General features: G+C 43.0%; 2 protein-coding genes across 4 annotated transcripts in view; one reads left to right on the forward strand and one right to left on the reverse strand.

Moving 5' to 3' along the window:
• The window catches only part of chd2 (chromodomain helicase DNA binding protein 2), a 42,299-nt gene extending 41,449 nt beyond the window's left edge, over positions 1-850 (forward strand). For all 3 annotated transcript variants that reach the window (XM_036561662.1, XM_036561665.1, XM_036561664.1), the window contains one exon: positions 193-850. In XM_036561662.1, the coding sequence (XP_036417555.1) occupies positions 193-508 (316 nt within the window). In that variant the 3' untranslated portion in view covers positions 509-850. The remainder of the gene's footprint in view (positions 1-192) is intronic.
• Positions 851-2,853: 2,003 nt separating this feature from the next.
• rgma (repulsive guidance molecule BMP co-receptor a) lies at positions 2,854-16,840 on the reverse strand. The gene is made up of 4 exons (XM_036561701.1): positions 16,324-16,840; positions 12,739-12,854; positions 8,923-9,443; positions 2,854-6,467 (listed from the first exon to the last, which is right to left on the reverse strand). Exons 1-4 carry the CDS (start codon positions 16,335-16,337, stop codon positions 5,763-5,765), a joined length of 1,356 nt encoding a protein of 451 aa, XP_036417594.1. The 5' UTR covers positions 16,338-16,840; the 3' UTR covers positions 2,854-5,762.
• Between the last annotated feature and the right edge of the window lie 2,242 nt (positions 16,841-19,082).

Here is a 19,082-nt window from a genome sequence, read left to right on the forward strand (position 1 = left end):
GTACATTTAGATGTTTTGAGCAGATGTGCTTGTGAAGCAAATCATACAGAAAGGTCTTCTGTTATTGACAAAACATTTTTTTGCATATACTTTATTAAATATAGGTAAACAGGAACTGAGGCTGGTGTTTCCCCTTTAATGAACTAAATATTTTGTATAGGTTATTGTAACTTCTTTTAATTTTCTCTTCAGACATCCGGACCCCAAGAGGAGGCGATCGGACGAGTACCGCTCACCGAACTACCACCAGGGCGGTGGAGGAGGAGGTGGAGGAGGGGGAGGATATTCTCAGGACTTCAGGAGGATGCCTGATCACAGGGGCGTCCCTGGGAACCACCCAATGGGGCCTGACCACTACCGGCCATTTCACCCAGACAAGCCCCCTCCTGTTATAGACCCTCGCTCCCCTCAAGCACAGAAATCCCCACTCGAGTCCCTCTCGCCCCTCGAGAGGACCACGGAGCAGAAACCCGGGACAGATCTCAACTGGAACAACAGGAAGACGTGATTCAGGTGAGCGCTCCAAGCAGGGACGGTCCACGCTGCTCAGTGGACACTGCAGGGAGGACACCTTTCTTCTGGCCCTTATGGGCAAAACTGGGCTGTATTTACCAGCCACCAACAAATCCCCTCCTACTGCTAGAAAATGAAGATCCAATGTAGAGCTCTGCCAGTGTGTCCTGAGCTCAATCCTGGATGTAAAGGACAGGTGCGGTCAGGAAGCTTGAACCGAGGAAAATGAACGGCAAAAGCTCAGTTAGTCCTATGGACTATTATGTGAATTAACTTACTAAAGCCTTTGAAGTATGACCGAGTTTGAAGCGTGAAAGTGCCTCACGTATTTGGCCTTTTGGAAAGTCATTAGTAGAAAAGGAGTATTCCCAAAGCAAACGTTACTTTGATGTTTATTTCATTTTCTTTTTTTGTTGGTTTGTTTTGTGCAGAATAAAGGATTATTCCATGAACGTAGCCTTTATGGGGGGGGGGACTAAATCACCGCACCTTTAGATTTTAATTCATCTTTCATTTTTTTGAGATGTTTTGATCATGTCTTGGGTTAATCTTGGATTAATTTGCACCTGCCCTTGTATCAAGCTGATAGGAAAAATGGTTGTTAGAAGTTGTAACTACATGTACATGTATGCCTGTTTTGGAACTTACGAAATCTTTCATTAGTACGAAAGTACGACATTCGCAGCAATGGACAGCACAGTTGACTGAATTAGCCTACTGCTAGGCTATGTAATCCAGTCTGTGAAATTAAGGCTGGACACAAATTCCAGGTCAGTACAGACCTTGTGGTCAGAACACTAGCTAACTAAAGCCCAAAAGCTATATTTTTCTATAGTTTTAAGCTGAAATTTCCATCATAATGTCTCCGTCATTTCAGTGAGTGTAGGCTAATGATGGCTAATGGCGGATTTTTGTATTGCACTACAAGTATTGGACTCTACGCATCTCCAGCCGCTCACAGAATAAAACAATGGACAATATTCCTTATTAATATTTTTTCCTTAGTATGAGTGTGCTGAAATGTTGGATATGTTTGACCTTTAAATGGAAATGCTGGCGCTGAGAGTGCTGGAACAGAAGGGAGCGGGAACGTCAAGCTATTTTTGGTTCACCAGTTCCAATGCCAAAAAGACAGAGACTGGAGTGCTGGTGCATAATATTGTTCGGGTTCTCTTTTCTTTTCTTTTCTTTTTTGTTTGTTTCCCTCCATCTGTGCCTTATTCTTGTGTCTAAGGAATCTCCGGTGGCATTTTTCGTGGTCTTTAAAGACGGAGACTGTGCAGTATTAGGCTGTGGTGTTGTGATGGACGTTGAGGTGAAGAGTTGCCGATGAGCGGGGAACAATATGGCGGGCCGTGCTGGGAGGGAGGACCGTTGTTCCTCTTCTTCAGAGGAACTGAGTTGTGTTAGGAGGAGTCACAGCCTCTCCCTCATTCTGCGGCTCTAGCCTGCACTTCACGGACCTGTGTTCATTCTTCGAGACAAGCCAATTAAAGTAATTTATATTTGTGAAAAAAGAAGCCACTGTTCAGATGAACTATGCTGTACATACTGTTTATAGACCTATATGTATTAAACTTTCCTACATCATGCAGTTCCTGTCAGTGCTGTTTTATGTCAATGTGGAGTCTAACACAGCCACGCAGTAGTGAAAACATTTGAAACCGAATTTTCAATGTTTCTAATGTATTGAATTGTAAACATTCAAAATGGTTTGATGTAAAAATGTTGTTTTGTGGAGAAACTTACGAACTCGGATTTATTTACAATGCTAGTGAACCAGTGGTTGCGATGTCTACAACGTAAATATAGCCAATTTATTTACCATTCAGAACGACTAGTGAAGCTAAACGTGTCTTCTGATTTGTATTTGTAATATTGATGGTGGTAAAATAGTGGAAATTTTGAGTTTTTCTTTGGGTACTACTTTGCCTCATAACAATCTGCATTGGTACCTCTCTGCCGTGAAGGAGTTTTGAAAATATTTTTAGGCCAAAACTTTCTCAAAGCAACATCTTGGGCATCAGGCCACAAAGCTGTTAATGTAATAACTCTAACTTCGGGCATTTCTATCACAGCCACTGTGGACAATTCTGAAAATGCAGGACTTTCACATCAAACCACCCTGAATATTATTACTTTACTATTATTTATGGAGGAGAAAAAAGAACAGGGCAATTCCCATTTAAAGTTAGAGTAATTAGCGTCAAGCTAGAAATAATGTAGTGTGGCGGTAAAACCAGCAGGAGGCAGCCTTAGACAAACTCAGATGAGAGAGAACACTACTTACATATGGCAAACGACCATTAAACCACATTAAAACAGTTCAGGAAGCACATATCCAAAACAATTCAACAAGACGTTTTTATTTTTTTGTTCAATAAATAATTTACATTATATACAGGTGGTGTGTGGCACCATTTTGAATCCTACATACAAAACCAGTTTGATCTGTCTGGCTTCTCCTGTTAAACATCAATATGTTTCAATGTTTCATTCACTCATTTTGTCCTCTAACATTACAAGTGTGATAATCTTCTATTCACAATCAAGTTCAACCAAGTAAGAGCTAGAAGAGCATAAAAAACATAAAGTGCTTTTGTAATGAACACAAACACCACACAACTGCTTATTTCATGTCATACTGAATTACCATATGCATTTAGGTTTAGCACAATCAGGTTTTAGAGAACTGCTACTAATGTTTGTGGTGTTTGAGGTATTCATGTACACAATATCCCTTTATTAAAAGGTAACATTCGTTGATTCCACTCACAACCAAAAAGAGAAGTAAGATCTTGAAAATTCAACACAAACACTTTGCCAAATGAACACCTCACAAACTTATGTACAACTCACATTACACAGTTAGAGCTATAGAGAACTGACAACACTAAGCACACAAACACAAGATTTGAAAAGAGTCTTTTTTTTTTTCCTCTTGCTGTTTTGTTTGAGAATTTCTTTTAAAGTTGTGAACAAACTGCACCAGCACAGGCTTCCAAAGCAGTAGTTAAGGCCTGTAGAGCTTTACAGTGTAGAAATAAATTACTAGGAAGAAACTATGTCTCAAACAATTCCATCTGTTTAAATACACTTAATTTTTTTCCACTTTGAACTCAAAAACCTTATGGAACACTGTTAAGGAACACATTCAACAGTTGTTAGCTGTGTCATGGGATATATTATAAAGATGGTGGACATGTCTGGACTTCAGAGGTCAGAAAGAAAAAAGCTTTTGCAAACAGAGCCTTTGAATTCCTGGTATCTTAAGAATTACTCACTACGATAATTCTACCAAGCGCAAGACTTGTGGTTCAGAATGTTATAAATAACCATAATACAGCAGGCCTCCCGGTGCTATTACTTACTCTACTGTCCACATCTCTGCCAGATAAAAAAAAAAAACCTTTGTCTATTGAGAAATGGCACAAAAAACTGGGACCCACCAAAACAACAACAACAAAAAAAAACAAACAGTGTCTGTGTGCATTTGTGCATGCTTCTTTTGTTCGTCTATAAAAAGCCTAGCGGCAGGTGAAAGGATACTCCTCTCTTAAACCCTTAACCATCTCAAGAAATGCATGGCATACGTCTCGGTGCCTCTCTGCACAGGAAAAGTCCGTCCACCCCATTCTACTTTAGCAGCACCTTCCAGTATTATACACAACCAGGCCGTCTGGTTTGAATCCAAATATTTGAGCGAACCACAAACGTCCCAAGAGGGAGGCAGGGGAGAATTCAGCTGTTCGGGGAAATCACTGGCACTGGGGCTCGTTCTTTGGCAAAAGGCCGCCACCATAAATTCACAGATCTACTGAGAGTTTGCGAGTCAAATGGGCCCTACAGCACAGCCACGTCGACACCCCTTTTGAAATGGAGAGCGAGGCTTTATTCTTTAAGAAGCAGTCAAGATGACTGATGGATCAGCCTGTGGGGGGGTTGCGGGTCCCATCTCTTTCGCCAAAAGTCAGCCTCTTGGCTCAGCATCTCCACCTCTGCTACGTGTTCATGGCTGCTGAGTTGCCAACTGACTGGATTTTATTTTTCCCTCCAAAGTACATGTGCTCAACACAAGTCCGTCTAGTCCTGCGCCAGTCGTATGGCTTGGACTACGAGCTTTCCCATCTAAACAATGGCATTTACTCAGTAAACACATTCGTTGAGATACTTGTTCGCTATGTGCCCTCAAATTAATTCTGGGCTGCATTCATAGGCGAAATCAAACAGAGTCCAAATGAACTTAGACAGCCAATGTAACACCAGAAAATGTTAGAAATATTCTCAGGATTGTAATGCCTAAGCAATGTGGGTGTGTTTAAAATCTGTTGGACTATGACTGACACAGAAACAGTGAAATGGGAATTTTTTTCCAACCTGCCTGCCAATTCATGCAGGAGACAGCTCTTGGCAGGCAGAAAGATCGGCTTTCTGACCCATGGACCACCAAATTAGGACCCTGGGTGCAATATAAAGACATTCGGAAATATTTCTGTCCTACAGCTCGCAAAAACACACACAAACACACAGAACATTTCACCACCACACTCGCATGATACACACACACTTTACAAGAAAGACCTGCCGTTATGGCTCATTAATCCCGACATAGTCAACGCGACTCACTGATATGACACGGCTTTGGCTGGGGGTGTCTTCCAGAAAAAGCTTGCACTTTTTCCAAAGCTGGAACCTCATCAAAGACAAGAAGCTCCTGCAGATCTTCCTTCTTCAACAGAGGTTAATAAAAGCTCCTGTCATGTCTCATAGTCCTGTTCCAGAAGACACATACTAGGCCTCCCTTCTTGGCACTGGACAGCTGGAGAACAACTTCAACGCCCAATCTTCTTTCTGCAAGGGGATCATCCCCCCTCCACCCCCAGCAGCATCTTGCTTCGGTGGGAACAAGAGGTGGGTAGGGAGGGGGAGCTGGCGGATTTTAATCCCACTCTGAGCCTCCAGAAGCCCAGGAGTCTCTCACCACTGCCTCCCTAAGTCATGGAGCAGTCCTGAAACCTGCAGGATGAACTCTGTGACGGATCCAGAACTGCTCCTGCTCTGGCTCAACGGATGTCCATTCAATGACAACACACAGATGAGTCCATGGCTAGGGTGGGTGTGATGACACACAAGACTGAAAGCCCTCAGGTTCAGCCTCTGGACGCGACAATGGAGAAAGCCGTGTTTCCACAAACACAAAGCTTTCCAACAACCATCACGAGACAACAAAAAGACACCCACACGGAAAACTACAGACACAAGTAGCACAACTCAGTCCACAAAGATATGGCGACAAGGTTAAAGAGAATCAACAAGCCAAAGTTAGATCCCCTGGGGGCTGCGTTAAACATGCCAGTATCCCTTTCGAAGAGGTGGTGCTTCTCCTTGTTGGAGTGCAGCATTTTAACATCCTCGAAAGCATAGTAGGCAGCCAGGGTGAAGTTGATGTCCCCGGAAGACAGCAGGTCAAAGACGCAGGACTGGAAGTACAGGTCCTCCACAGGGAGGCGCTCTTTGCACTTGGCCATGGCTGACTGATAAGTGAAGCCATGGGAAGGACTCTCAGGTTTTGCTCTTGCTGAGCTGTGGCTCTCGGCAGCCCGTGCCCGGAAGGTCCTGAAGTCGATGCGCTGGTTGGCAGGGCAACCGTGCAAGCACAAGTAAAGGTCCTGATTCTCCTGGTCCTCCACAGAGTTTACCACCTCCTCGGGCATCCGCACCGCAAACGTTAGATAACGGCCCACTTGCCGGACCACGATGGTGGTGCCAATGTAGCGCGCCTGGATCTCAACGTGCTGGCCAGGAACCTTCTCCACCACACGAAGAGTGTTGGCCCCATGCCGGTCACCACCATTCTTTGAGCCGTCAGCAAATGCTGCAGGAAGCTCATCTGTCTCCGCATGATACATCTTCTGATCCACGCACTCCTGGAAGTTCTTGAAGATAATTGTAAGCTGCAATGCAAAGACAAACAGAGAAGGTTTGAGCAGATCATTTAAAGTAGTAGTGAAGAACAAATTAGATTTAGTTACTTGTAAAAACATGCATGTTTCAGAACATTAATTCAATAAAGGAAATAACCAAGTAAACATATAACCAAAGACAAACATAAAACAGTTGCAGTTGTTCTTATAACAATACAAAAAAGCAGTGGAACAACATGGTGCTCAAGAAGAAGGGGAACAAGGTAAATGCAAATCTAATAAGATGACTCGCACTGTGTGACCATACAGCATATGCATGCAAATATATTCCAAAACAGTTACACATACATAGTGCGGGTGTTGCACAGAACAGAGCACCAGTAAAAGCCTTTAAATTAGACGTCTTGTTTCTCTGCAACCTTTTCAACGCTTAAAATGAATTAAACGCATTAAATCCAAACTATCTATAGCCTGAGCCAAAGCGACACTTTGGAAACGTTTCTTTTAATGCCCTATTGCATAAGGTGAGAGATGGGAGCCTGGTTGTAACAGAGGCTTGTCTTTGTGCTTTGGCTCATATTAAACCACCAGCTTGTCGCAGTCCCCCAGCCCTCTCTGTAATGTAACATTTCAGCTGCTGCTGGACATGCGGAGGGGGAGGCCCAATGTAAACGCACTCGGGAGAAACACAGCTCCCAGTCTGTGTTACAGCAGGCCTCAGTGTGCAGACACAAAGGCGATCCATTCATGGCGCTGGGGGCCGGCCTGTGAACCCTAGACTCGGCTCCAGGGAGTGGACTCGCGCCAGGCCAGAGAGTGCCCAGCCTGCACTGGGGCTAATTAGGGAGGGCTGCTCCTGACTCTGGCTCTGCTTAGCGTTGCTTTCATTAGGAGGGCCAGCAGGCTGTTGTCACCATGTGACCTCAGGACTGCCGATCCTGTTTGTGTTGCTGTGCGTGTATTTCTGTGAGAGGAGCACAGTGTGGGGGGGGGGCGGGGTGAGAGTAACAAACAAATCATCCTGCAATCACCCTAGTCAGGGCAAACGACAAGCCTGCAGCCCAGGCCTGTTGTCCACAGTGCAGCAGGAAGTTGTTTGAAGCAAAAGGGGCCTATCAACAAACAGCACGATCTTTGTTTGCACAGGTGGCATCTGCCCACAATCTTGTTTTCCCTTTTGTCAAGGGCTGAGCAGCCTCCTAACCTGCCATTTGTTTCCAGAGCACAACTTAACAAAAATATCATTATCCCCCTCCCCCCCGCCTAAAAAAAGAGCTGTGGTCAATCTACTTAATGGTGCATCATTAGCGGATCTTGATGATGGAAAATTGGTCTGTTTCTAAATGTGGCCCCAGCCAAAAAGTTCTCTTATGCTTCCCCTTCCTGCCCTCCTGCTAATACAACAAGTCATACAAGGGACAACTCAAGAGCAACATGGTCAGCAGTCGCACAGTTCCAGCTGCAGTGGCTAGAGGTGGGAGGCATGCAACATAAATGAATTAGCCATCAGCAACAACGCACGTAGACTCCTGGTTCTGCGCTTTCACCTCAAGGCCCTACAGCTGGCCAACTCCAAGGCGGCTCCACGCCCCCATCCAATGTACCGTAAAGCAAAACAATGATAATTTATGAGGTATGGGGGCTAGCTAATGCGGAGAAAATATCTGCAGTTTCCTGCATGGACTGAGCACTTAGTTGAAACAACAAGGCCCTTAATGCACATGCAAACAATGGTGAGGACTGTCACAGATATAGTAACACTGGTCTTGGCAGACTGAAAAAAGCTAGAAGAAAGAAACAAGAGGACTGGAGCCTGGTAACATTCTGAATTATTACTGCTCTTTTGCTGTTGGCATTCCCTTCTATTAAAAAAAGGCCTTATCGAGAGCTCATCAACTGTTGTGTTTATCACGGCTTCATCTGCTGGGGAACAGATCCAAATACTATCCAGACTCTGCACGCATAAACCCTGTCTGCTCTTCGGACTAAGCCACATTCATACTATTAACTGGCTCACTGCTGAAGTACAGCAGCAACTATGTGTAACATTGTACTGCTTGAGGGCACAGAGATTAGAAAAGGTCCCCAAAAGGTGCCTAATGAGATTTAGGTACAATCACAATCTGTTTCCTAGTTTTGCTGTCATAGTTTTATTTTTTTTTATATTTAAAAATACACTGGAGAATCTACTGCAAAAAAGCAACAAGAAATAAAGACACATTTTAAAGCAGTAGTTTGGGGGAAAAAATTGACTATTTTCTGTGTCCTCTTTTTGAAAACTAAAAAATGCTCAACATGTGTAACATACTTGTATCTATTTTTATAGATAACAGTATGTCACACAGTAAACCACAGTAGACTGTATATGTCATTTGCAGATGACTTCTTGAAGTAAACAAAGAAATCCCTGCACTTTCTGCATTTTTAAGTTAAATTGGAAAACAAATGTAGGACATCCATTCTGCAACATATGTATTACACTCACCTTGCTAGTGGCGGTGGCTGCAGAGCCGGGCAGTACTGGTGTGTTGGTGACCTGCACAGACAGGTACTTGTTGTGGATGAGCGGCCATGCGCCCTCCACTTTGCATGTCTGGAAGTCATCGTTGAAGGTGCGCAGGTGTGGGTCTCCGAAGAACCCACAGTGTGTGTAGTTGGGTGGTGCGGAGTGGCGTGGAAGGCTACGCTCATAGTGGCACACCTCGGGGCCATCTGAGGGCACATGGGCGTCAGTTTGTGGTGGTAGGGGTGGGGCCAGGGGCGGAGGCGTACGGGCACGGGGTGAGGCCGTGGGGCCTTCCTTAGAGCAGTTGTGCTGGGTCATGAGGTCCTCAATGCCATGCTGGGCAGAGTGGTAGGCCAGGTCGCCCCGGCAGGTGCGGGCTGTGCGGCGGACACAGCTGCTGTAGGCGCGCAGTGCTGTGCAGAACTCCTCCTTGGGGCCGGAGCTTGGGGTGGATGCCCAGAACTCTGAGTTACACTTCAGAATCTTGCACTGCAGCGTGACTGTGGGAGAGACGGAATGAACATGAACATCCAGACAGCACTAAGTGTGTAAATGTCTGACCTCAGAACTATTTGATTATGATCTTTTAGGTAACTATTCAGTGCATCTTAAAATTCCACCATGACTGGATTCGGTTTGATCTGGACCAAGCTATTAACCGGCTCACTGCAAAAATCTAGCAAAAGCTGTGTGTAACACTGTGCTGCATGAAAGCATGCTGATTGTTTTTTGGTATGATTCAGAATTATTTTTAAAAAATGTTATGGAAGGAACTACTTAGTAATGGGGACTGGAGTAAAAACAACACACCTAGCTTTTTTTACATTTAAAAACAGCTCAATTCTTTTATTTTGATCAAAAATGAATTGGTCAAAAAAAAAAAATGAATGAAAAAACAATTCTAACATTCCAAAATTAATGCAACTGAATTACTACCTTTAAATTCAGGCATCAAGATGCACAGATACATTTTTACATAAGTAAAACAGTCAGGTCTGTAGCAACAGTGACTTCAGGCGGTTTCAAATACAGCACAGTATGAAATCATTACGAAGCCCTGGTCCACATATTAAAACAGCCAACAAAAAGAAACATGGTATGTAGCTTCAAAGCTCCAAATAATGATTCTGATCAAGATGTTATAGAAATCAATATCTATTATTAAGCAAATCTTTTTTTTTTTTTTTTAAATAAAACAGTTCCTATAAATTCTACTCTTCAAAAGATTGATCTACTTCAATGGAGACACTGAAGTTGATTACTTCTCTTTCAATGCTGAGACAATAACTCAATCAAATATTGCACTTTTTACTCCCTATTCAGATTCTTTATGCTGTTAGTATTTATGCCCTGACCTTGTCAAAAAAGCTCTTACTGTTTTGTGCAGATTTCAAACAAATTGTAGGCTTCACCACGCAACTGCAGAGTTAAGTGTAATGAAAAAGCAAACATTCCAGTGAAAGTGTGCCTCCAAGACTCTCAGTGCTGCCAACATCCACCAAGTGTAAGTGCACTTTATTACACACAAAATCAGTCCATTGTGGTCTGTGTTTTAAGAAAACATATGAGCCGGCTGAATATTTGCTTTGAATTCATCAATCAGTTGGCAGTGTTTTGCAAAATATCTTATATCTGCAAACTTTATCTGATAGCACTAAAGTATGGAAAAACATCCCTATATCAACTCTGATATGCAGTAGCTAATGCAACAAGTATCTAAACTGACATCACTGCAGAGAACTGCAACCTCAATCATCTTCTGCAACTTCATTACCTCACCATGAATTCAAATACAGACAAAGTGTTGCATGAGCTAACACCATGATTTTGACTGATATGAATGATCTAAATGCTACAATGGATTTCCATTCACAATCTAATATGCAGATCTTATTTGCAGGACGGACATGCCGCTATAAGTTGGCCAGTTACGGGACCTAATCATCTTACTGCAAATTCACACACATTCACACCCCAGATCTCCCTTCTTTTGCATTGCTAAGCAGATTTATGGGGGGGCTTTGTGAGTAAAAACACAGTGGGTGTCAGTCACCTCCCCCTTAGAAGCGGAGGACAAATGCACCTCTCAAAGAATTCACTGCTGGCGTTAACGGAAGGGGGCAGAGGTTTGGATGTGTGTGTGTGTGAGAGAGAGTGAGTGTCTGTGGGGGTGTGTGGAAGGGGTGGTCTTAGGGCTTTGAATGAAGACAATGTAATTTGCCATTGAGAGGAGACCAGCAGAGTCATAAATTAGCCCTGTGTAAAGGGATTAGGTAGAGTTTCATCAGGCGTGCAGGCCGGGGGGGGGGGTAACGACGGCTCCCTTAAAGAAACAGGATCTCTGGAGAGAAACTGGCTCCAGGACCAGAGGGCGGAACAGAGAGGAGCTCTCACCATTCCACAGGTCAAACTGGATATAAGATAGCCACCTGTCCACTGCAGAAAAGGGCTGTAATCAAAGGCAAATGCAATTTCAAACACAGATTGGATTACAGGGGCTGCCACAAGGGTAGACTACCTGTTGTATGAGACGTGGTAGAGTTTTTGGGAAAAGAAAGGGAATAATAAGGGGAAAAGTTTCCCTTTGCTATGGTATTTAATTAAAACTATAGCCTGGATGAAGACCACAAGTGCTAAATATAAGCATTTTCTGGGCTCTCTACATGACCCTATAGGTTTTACTATAATGTGTGCTGTATGAAAACAACAGTGAAAGATTTTCAAAAGCATTTAAGTTTTTTTTATTAGCGCAGAGGGACTTTTTTTAAAAAAATATCTAACACCCCCGCACTCACACACCTCCCACCTTCTAGGAAACAAAGGGTATTTATCACCTATCTGATATACAGCAATAAACTCATCTCAAACGTCACGACTATCGCTGGTGTGAAAGCCTTTTGTTTGGCGTTAACTAACATGACAGACAACGTGATAAGGTGTGAAACCAGATTAAACATGCAGGACTGGCCCTCTGCTCTGCTTTCAGACCTAAACCCACTCAGCGCGTGTTTGCCTCCGAACTAAATCTACAAATCAGCCCGTTTTAACCAAACCCAGTTAAACGGACTGATAATCTAACGGGTTAGTAAAAAGTTAAGTATGCAGCAGAAGAGTGTGATGGAGAGTGGTCTGCTTCCCCCTCCCCCAAACAAAACAGCACTTCGCCTCTGGAGGAATGCTGGAGCGGCGAACTAACACAACAGTCGGCAGAAACACTTCAAAACTAGGCCCGGAGAGACACCGAGACCACGGTAAAGCTTTTAAAGTGTTATTTACACGATTTCATTTCTGCTAGCCCCCCGTTTGGCACTTTTAAGGTTGTTTAAATATCCCATGTTTTGTGTCCTCGTCTACTAAGGCCACGGCTAAATTAACATTCAGGTAAACGTTGCGTTTTGAATTTCCCTCTCGTACAGCGACGCTAAGATGTCGTTCGGCTGGTTGGTGTTATTTAAGCCCGCTAAGAAAACTGAAATCTGCGCCGGAAGACTTTCGGGAGAAGCTGTTTCACACACAGGGCCGACTGTGAGGTACGGACCGAAGTTAGTTCGACATGTGCAGAACACAGCGCAGTTATGAAGTGCTGACCTGTTGTTAGTTAAGGCCGCGCTGTTGCTAACCGGACCGCATTAAACCGTCTTTAAAACACAAAACCCACCGCACACACAACACGAAGCCCCGCTCATAGCCGCCCGCTGTAGCCAGCTTTAGTTAGTTAACAGTTGTGTGAAAGTTCTCAGAAAAGACAGCCCAGCCCGCTATGAGTGTGTAAAGGCGGAGAAGTCACTCACTCACCGTCTGGACAGAAGGAGAGAAACACGAAGAGGATCTTGGCGACTTCCAGCGCCGAGGCTCGCGCTCCTTTCCCCATAACCATCCATCCAGCACGGGACAGCGCTGCTCTCCTCTCCCTGCTCAGAAACAGCGAGGGGAACAAAGGCTGGTTAGGCGGCTGACTCCAGAGTTTTGGCTCGCTGCTGCTGCTGAAGAAAGCCTGTGCTCCGAAATCATGACTCCGTTTAAGGGTTTTAGCCGAGTTCAGGCTCGAGCGCCGCTGCTCACGTCTCCTCGCGCTGCTGCTGAATTCCTGAGCGCGTTGTGAAGAGCGGACGCTCTCCAGCGCGGCGGAGTCAGCGGCGCAGCCTACAGCGCGAGCAGAGCCAATGAGCGGCCACCGCTCCCCCTCCTGCTCTCAGCAGTCTCAAATGACGACCCTGCTTTTTCAAATGTAGCTGCTTCACTGCTTCACCCTGAGCTGGTGGTGGGAAAGGCTGCTGATCATGCAGACAGCAGTGGTCTAGACATGATTAATTAACATGTTCTATTTGTTATGGGAATAAATAGGGAATAATTATGTCACTTAGACTTAAAAACCTGTTTAGTTTTGCCTACAATTCTTTCTTACAGTGTACAGTACTCTGCAAAAGTTTAGAAGGAGGTAATTATATTTAAAAAGCTATTTATTTGGGCAGTAAGCATTTATTTCCAGAGAAAACACCATTTTTTTATGTATAGGCCCAGTATTATTTGATTATTTGTAGTGTCAGCCGAAACCTGATGAATCCTTCCTTATCATAACCAGAATCAAAATCACTTTATTTTGCCAAGTATGATACACATACAAGGACTCTTGGTGACAAAGTATGGCATGGAACATACTGAACAGACCAGATGAGCACACTGACTGTTGACAATATTTAACTAAGGAACAAAAAATAAATAAATAAAATGAACAGAATAAAGAATAAGAAAGTATGATGTCAATGTGAAGCTAACAAGATATAGACATGAATATCTTTGCATCTGAAGGTCTGAGCAGGCACACACACACACACACACACACACACATATATATATGTGTGTGTGTGTGTGTGTATGTAAAGTACGACTAGTACTCTGAGATATACAGAAATGAAACAAAGCACTATACATCCCACAGGGCTGCCATTCTGCCTGCTCTCTGCTGCATCTGACCATAATTATACACAGGGCAGGCTAACACGCACAAATGAAACAATATATCAGTGCAGCCCTTTGCCTCCAGTGCTTTGTAAAATGTTGTCACACAGGTTTTGAGTAGTAGGACCATTAGTCAAGAAGAACCCAATAAACCATTATGTTTACAAATGGGCAAACAACAAGGTGTGGGTTGACGGCTTCCTCTGGCTTTCACCAAACTACCTGTTCAAAGGTAGAGTTAAAATGACTCGTCAAACCACACCGCTTTCTTCTTTGGACTGGTATGGTTACAACCAGTGTCTCAAAGGCTTAACACAGACATCAGCCTTGCAAAGCTCATGTGTGCCTTCTTTTTTTTACTGATACATGTGCTTCCTTTGTTGACACATTTCTCCTCTGGCTTAACAGACCTGTAAGTAAGCAAGGGGTGGGCAGTATGACAATATTTATTGTGATCATGATTACTTGTGTCACAACATATCACAATATGTTCTTCTAGTCATATCATGAATATTGTCGGTACTTCACTGTAGAAGTGTGTTTCATCACAAAGAAATCATAATCAGTCCTGTTTACTTGGATTAAGTGCCATACAGTGTATAGATCGTTAGACCAATTTCAGTGTATTCATAGTTTTTGATAGTATCTTTTGTCTTTTTTATCCTGACTTATCAAACCTTGGAAAATGAAATACTGTGATGCACATAATCCATCATCAAAATGTCTTGAAGCATCGTGATGTTATGTTCTGTTTTTGCCGTTTTGCCCATCCCTGTCTGTAATCTTATCAGGGAATTAGGAACCACTCAGTTATCCAGACAGTTTAGGCATATTAGGCCACATAATAATTAACTGTGCTCCACTTGAGAAGAAACTTTAAACAGGTAACCAAAAGGCTTGAAAAGAAGAGTCAGTGTTATCTCACCATTGACCAACCTGTCAATCAATCCATCACCCCATCATCATAGTTAAAAGGAATAATATTAACAGCACCCAGTGTGTCATTAAATGTACTCTTAACTCCCTGATTACATCCAAGTACACAGAGAATAACCACATAAATGAATCACAAATACACCGCTATAAAATGTAACACAGGACCCCATTTCATGAAATGGAGACAGAGGTTATCAGGTTCAGCGCTCATGAGTGAGTCCTTATTTGATTTGCTGCAGTTTGTTTTGTCTTGTGTATTTGACTGTCATAGGTTTCAAATGTTTACATGTACACACTGCAGACAACAGCCAAAGTATCAGTTATAATACCTCTGTCATATATGTGTTATAACATTATGGGTGTCTGGTTAAAAACTTAGCACTGTTTGGAATATAAGGGCTTTTTTTATTCTAAAGTTTATCCACTCAGCTCTCCTGGCTAAACAGGGTCCTGATAAATCCCATTTATGTGAACAGTGTGAGAACACGTTCAGAATCAAATCCAAACATTGGCCTGTCACATTTGTCAAAAATAATCAGACATGATGAGAAACAACTGCATACAAAGTCAAAATGCTGGATAATCAGTGACTAATTATAGTTTGTAATAAGCCTTTAACAGAAGCATTGATCTGCTCAGTGAACCCTGAAGAGGTTTTCCACAAAAAACCCAACATGAACCATATTTTTACATCACATTTTTAACCGTCCAATAGATGGCGCTTGTACTGTGGGAGAGAGTGATGGAGGAGGCAAGTTGTCTTATGCACATGGCCCCGTGAGGATTAACACAACTTTTTATTAATTTATGCTGCCCACTGCTGACCCCGTTTTACCATTCCAGAGGCGTAAAACACTTTAAACAGAGACAGATCAGCACATGGCCTGCAGCCTCACAGAGACCAAACTGTAGATGGTAATATTACTGTGGCCGGGCTAAATCAGCCGAGCTCGGTTAATAGACATTATCATCCCCGCCATCGTAAATATCTGATGTGGTCGCCCCGCAGACAGTAAATTAAAAACTGAAAACGCATAGCCAGTTTACAGTATAGAAAGACGACAAAAACATATCACAGTCACATCATCTATTTTAGTAATTAGAGTCAATAACTGGTGAGTCTGGGCTGTTTGGGTTCTTTCTGTCAGATTGATTTTATCTGATAGACTGAAATCTAAAGTGCAATTAAACTAGTTTCCCTCACAGGAAAAAGGACGTATTAGTGACATAGAGAGACGTTTAAAGCAGATACTAACTCATTATGAAAGGTATCCTAATCTTAAACGTGCTCTAGGAAACAAAGCTAAACGGATCTTTGCAGGAAAATGCAGAGGGTTAAAATGTTCGGAGGTTCAGCAGCAACAAGACGGCGAGCCAACAGCTTCACTCCGTATGAAATAACAACGTTATTAAACATTTCTACTGACAGACTGGAGCTGTGGGCTGTATAAAAGCTGTAATATTAAAACATTAAACCATACTGACCCTTTGAAATGCATGGGGCTCCTCAGGAAGGTGCTGTATGAGACCGGGACTGAATTAAAGCTCACAGGCGAAATCGAGCAGAGCCGCACCGATAATCCCAAATTAGCACAGTTAGCTCGGCGGAAAATCCTGCCGTCTTCCCCGCATCGCGTCCTCTTCTATGGTTTATCCCAAGATACGAGGCGTGAAGAAAGTGAAGATGTCCCCTCCGCAGATAAAAGTCTGTGATAGTTCAGACAGCCGTGCAGGGCAGACTCCTCACTCCTCACTCCTCTCTCCGGCTCTGCTCTCCGGTGGGCTCGTGGCGAAAACCAAGCGAAGCGTGTTCTTCATGTGGTCGTCGACGGTGAGAAAAACCTGACATACTGTTTTAAACCGAGTCTTTCCTTCATTTTCGCGTGTTTTTCGGTGCTTTGTGGCGCTCAGACTTTGGGGGAAGGAGACCCGTGAGAGGCTACTGAGAGCGCCGGCTCGTTTCCCTCCCTCACTGCTGGGAAATGGCTAGTTGTTAGAAAGTGTGAGACATTATGATGGGCGCTGTGTGACGCCGCCTCAGACCCCCAAAACACAACACATGGCCTCAGAGAAGACTGGCCACGGACAGGTTACCATATCTGAACAGTCAAATGACGTAAAACACAATACCAGAGCTCACACAGTTTAGGTTCTTCACAGATAACCTGTTATATTAGTACATTACATTCAGCATAGACTTATATTAGGGACACAGCTTGACCTCGTGCATTTAAAGGAGAATTCCACCCATTTTTCAGACATTTCCGTATAATTCAGTCGACATGTTCACGAAGTCATTGAGAGGGTTTTGATATAATATGGTTTGTTTTAGAGAAACTCGGACTAATTTACAATGGACCCCATAAGAACAAGGGTCGTTATGTCTACAACGCAAAAATAGCTATTTTATTTGCTATTCAAAACAACCTCAGCATACACATCTTCTGAGTTTAAATATGTCAAAGTGACTGTTGGAGAAATGGTTTACTATGGGTACAGTTAAGCTTTAAAACGCCCTGCATGTACCTCAGAACCACCTCAAAACCATCACAAATGTCTCAGGCATCAGGCAGCATATTCATACCCATTTCACATAATAACTTTCTGTGAGGTACCTTATAGTGGCATTAAACACGTCACATGTCTGGTTCCTTTCACCACCACTGTGAACACACTCGGTTAGTTTCTATAGATTGGAACATTTAACATCAAAGCACTCTGAATGACTGTTTACATCTTAAAGAATGAATTGTGCAGAAATGAGTAAAGTTGTTAGAATGTATTTCGCAGTAAGAGGTCATTTAACATTTAGTCTATATAGTGCATGAAAAAAATTCATATAAAACGCAAATCTACATCTCTTTAGGGTAGGGGTACTCAAGTCTCAGAAAGCTGCAGTCCAGCGCAGCTTACTGATTTCCCTGCTCTAACACACATACTACACATGCTGTTTTACAGATGAGTTGATTCAGGTCAGTTCGAACGGAGAAATCACCACACTGTGTTAGACTTAGGCTCTTCATGGTGCTGCTTCAGACAAAACCTCTTTGCCATGCTCCTTTTATTGAGGTTCTGTAATAGCTATAGCTCATGGTTCCACCCAACACTAAATTGTTCTGTAAACATGAACCTGAGAACATGAGCTATAATTTCATGTAATGTTTTCAGCACCACTTGGGGATTAGCGTGTTATTCATATCAGCAGTAGGACCTCTGGCATGGCCATGATGGATGAATGAGATGCATTGCATTTACATTGATCTGGCAGCTTCCATGGGAGTGGCTTCTACCCTGGTGTGAAGAGAATGGCTTCAGAGGGAACAGGGGGCTGGACCTCTACCTCAAACACAGCTGGTGGGGGGAGAAAAGGAGGGGGTCATAAGGGCAAACAGACCAGGCCTACTAAAGCACCATACTCAGTTGACACACACATATTTGGATGACTTTTGAGTGATACACTATGCTCCCAGTCGAATCAGAGAGGGCAGCTTGGCAGGAAGCTGGACGTTAGCTTCCTTATTGTGCAACAGATTATATGATCTGGTTAAACAGAGTGTTGATCCTGACCATAAGTTGTACTCGTGTTTTGGTGGGAGAAAAGCTATAGTAGCTATAATGTACTGAGACAAAGTCATTCATGGTAAAAGTAATGACGAGTGAAATGGAAAATCCAAGGCAGCCATTAATGGAAAATTCTTACAGCAGCTGAATATAATATGATGAGCCTGAAAATAGGATGGAATAATAATGTAAGTAAAAGAGAAAGATGTTGAGGTTTGTGCTATTTGACTATTTTCCCCATTTATATTGATTACTGACATCATACAGTTCTGTGCAAAAGTCTGAGACTATCCTTTATTTCTTTAATTTCCAGTCAAAACTTCACTTAGGTACAAGTTACTCATTTTTCAGGAGATGTTTCTGGAGATTTGACATAAGATAATCCATTTGCATTAGGAAGAGCTAAGACAAAGAAAAAATAAAAAGTTAAACAAGTTTTTAAAACTGGAGTTCAAAAAATTATTAAAAGATATCCAGAAAATGGGATTTCTAACAACTGTTCAAGACCTGGTAGATCACCAAAACTGTCACCCTCAAATAAACAGCACTTTCATCTTTAAGAGAGATGAGAGCTCCACTCCTGATCAGTCTGAAAAAATCCACAGGTGTTTTAGTCTATCCTTCCACTGTGAGAAGACAGCCCAGCACTGTGAGTCTGAAAGGATGTGTAGCTGTCAAGAAGC

Source organism: Colossoma macropomum, unplaced genomic scaffold (assembly GCF_904425465.1).
Source record: "Colossoma macropomum unplaced genomic scaffold, Colossoma_macropomum, whole genome shotgun sequence".
Taxonomy (NCBI): domain Eukaryota; kingdom Metazoa; phylum Chordata; class Actinopteri; order Characiformes; family Serrasalmidae; genus Colossoma; species Colossoma macropomum.